This window comes from Cynara cardunculus, assembly GCF_001531365.2.
Source record: "Cynara cardunculus var. scolymus isolate 2C chromosome LG 1, CcrdV1, whole genome shotgun sequence".
In the NCBI taxonomy this organism is placed as follows: domain Eukaryota; kingdom Viridiplantae; phylum Streptophyta; class Magnoliopsida; order Asterales; family Asteraceae; genus Cynara; species Cynara cardunculus.
Genome location: NC_037528.1, coordinates 21759646 through 21762661, shown reverse-complemented (window position 1 = coordinate 21762661; position 3016 = coordinate 21759646). Strand labels below are relative to the sequence as shown.

At 37.8% G+C, this 3016-nt stretch overlaps 1 protein-coding gene across 1 annotated transcript; it reads right to left on the bottom strand.

The window, feature by feature from the left end:
- On the bottom strand, positions 1-3013 carry LOC112518112 (glucan endo-1,3-beta-glucosidase 14-like). Its single transcript, XM_025125692.1, has 4 exons — positions 2863-3013; positions 1510-2540; positions 1277-1412; positions 1-408 (listed from the first exon to the last, which is right to left on the bottom strand). Exons 1-3 carry the CDS (start codon positions 2906-2908, stop codon positions 1356-1358), a joined length of 1134 nt encoding a protein of 377 aa, XP_024981460.1. The 5' UTR covers positions 2909-3013; the 3' UTR covers positions 1-408; positions 1277-1355.
- Positions 3014-3016: the final 3 nt, after the last annotated feature.

The window sequence follows — 3016 nt, the reverse complement described above, 5'->3', positions numbered from 1 at the left end:
TAAAAAGATAGAGTTGAGATATTATAAACACGTTGTAACCAATAACCAATGATGTTTACAGGTTAAATTCATCCTTACATTTTGATGGAGTCAAACTCGTCTAACGTAAAGAAATACAAGACTACCACTTACAAACTTTCGATCCTTAACGCTACCAATAGACATACTGAAACACAAGTCTAAGAAATCTATAACCTAAAATAAATTCATTTTTTAAGAATAAAAAATGACCAACTATAATCAAATACAACCGTTTTCTCTTTCATATATATACAAAGAAGTATAATAACTTTGGTAATCTATCACGACTATAAAAAAATGATTGGTTCAACTTCGGTGTGAAACCAGCCGTAGTCTTGGAAGGCAGCTAATGGAGAAAGTGAAAACTTATCCGATAATCGACTTTATCTGCAAAATCATACGTAACATGATCGTCAGATTCATTAAATAACATAGAAAGTGAAAAGTTCGACTTGGCAAATAAGAACGTTCCTTAGAAACTAGTTGGAACAATCTGATGCTTAATTAAATACTTAATATCTTGTAAAAGTTGATTACTTTATGTTCAAAATTAGTCCAATTTGAATCCCTAACCAAATTCATTAGATGAGGCATACGACAAATACTCATGTATCCTCGGTTTTTTGTGGGGTTTGAATCTTTAGCCTTCTAAAAGACAGACTTTGCCAGTGACCCACATACCGTTACAACGACGACGTTCATGGGGTTCACTCTTGTCGAACTACTAGCAAATAGAGACCATGTATGGTAAACCTTTGATCTGGTTTTCCTATGGTGCAAAAAGGTTAGGTCATGGATCCTTATCCTAAAAAAACTTGTAAAGTCGTTGCTTTTATGCTCAAAATTTTGACAAAAAGGTAACAGTCAAGTTACACTTCCTATTTTAAAAAGACGGCCAACTTGGACCAAAGAGTGGAGTCACCATACTATATATATGACTCGTACAAGAAAAAGGGAAAAGGACATCGACGCGTCGACATCGTTACACCCGATGCTGACCCAGAAAAACGACAACAATCTTCCCACTTCGCCAAAGGGTAAGACGTAACGAAATATAATAAAGTTCGGTTTAGGTCCTATTAGTGTAACGAAGAAATTACAAAATTCCAAATCTTTAAATATTGACACATTATAATCAAAAGAATCCTTGAAGATTTCTTCTATAACATGACAAATTATGGTGAAGAAAAAGCACTGAAATGACAAATTCACCCTTGAAACAAACAGTTGAAAGGAGTAGAGTTGAAGAAATTACCTCTAAAGACTACCCTCCTGAGGAACTTTGAGCTTTCTATGCATTCTTGTGAACAAAATGTTAGTCAAATTCTCCATCTTTAGGCAAGAATTAAGAATCCAATGAGCAAAAATACAAGGTTGAAGATAGATGAGGCCTGCAAAAAACACAAGTTATAACAAAACCAATCAGAACTCGATAATTCATACGTAAACCATGAATAACACACAAGGGCAAGAACGTCGTTTTCTTACATTTCTCCACGAAGCCGAATAATGCATACGAGGAAGGTAACCTTGTACGCCAAGGTTGTAGACCGGTGTGCCATTAGGATAATACAATCCATAGTTCCTCTCTGAAGTCGGTCCAGGCTTCATGTTTTCGTTAAAAAGCGCAAAGACGTAAATATCAATAGGTTGTGAAGGGTTCCCCGGTGTGCCCTCCCGTTGTTGCATCCTTCGGATCAAGTTTTTATGGTAAATCCCCGCGTTTTGAACTGTAGCTCCAAATTCATCATCGTCGCCCTTTGAAGGCCACCCGGTCTCAGAGATTTGAACTTGAATATTAGCAGGATTCAAAGCTCTTATAGCCGAATAAACCGCATCAATTTGAGCATATAACATATTATCATACTTCAAATTCGTATTCGGATCAATGGCCCCGGAATTTGGTTCAAAAAGCACGTATTCTAAAGGCACATTATTCGGATCATTCTTGTACGCAAAATAAGGGTACACATTGATCAAAAAAGGTGAACCCGTTTGAGCATGGAAGGCAAGAATGGGCTGCATATATTGAACCAAATCTTCGCGAAATGATCCTTGCGAAGGGGGGAAAGATGTCGCTAAGATCTGAAGGGAATGGGCCGTGGTCACGTAAACTTGTTTGTTTAATCCAAGATTAACCAAAGCTTCATAGATGGTTTTCATGGCTGGATAGAGGTACGGTGCTAATGTCGCATCTTGGCCTCCCAAGATTTCGTTGCCAACGGTTATGCAAGTGATACGGGTTTGCATAAGATAAGGTTGTACCTTCTGTTGAACCCATAATTGAGCTTCTTGAGGATCTTGAACTCTTTGGAGGTATTCATTTCCTAGTCCTATGATGAACTCGACATTGGAATTTGCGAACGAACTCAAGACTTTTGGGTCGGCATCGTAGAGCTTAACGCGGCTAATGTTTAAGGATTTTAGGAGGACCGATACGTGTGATGCCGAAGGGAGATTATCGGCTATTTGTCCGTAGTTTATCCCCACTCCAAGGGTGTAAATGCCAACAAATGATCCTGGGAACACATTAAATTCGATAATATTTGAATCAATCTCATGATTAAAGAATTATTGCAGTGCGACGAAGATGCTGATATCCAACAAATATGCATACAAAATTAAAAGAAGAATCAAGAATCTTCAATCCTCTTTTGCTTTTTTATCATGCATGCTAACAACTGATCCATACATGAAATTGACAGTGAGAGTTTTCTTTGCCATTTTATCAAACACCCTGAACCCAGATCAAGAAATCCCACATTTTATTGAAAACCCACAACCAAGATATCAAGTTTTTTCTTGAAATTCAATAGTAAAATGATATAAAAGAGGTAGTACCTGATAAGGTTAGGAGCAAAAGAAGTGTGCTAAAAACAGCCGCCATTGACGGTCAAATTGTGAGCTTCCGGCCACTGATCTCAGCCGTGAAATTGAAAGAGGGCGGCGTCTGAGGGCGGTTTAATGTTGGTGGTGGTGTACTGGTGTTTATGAA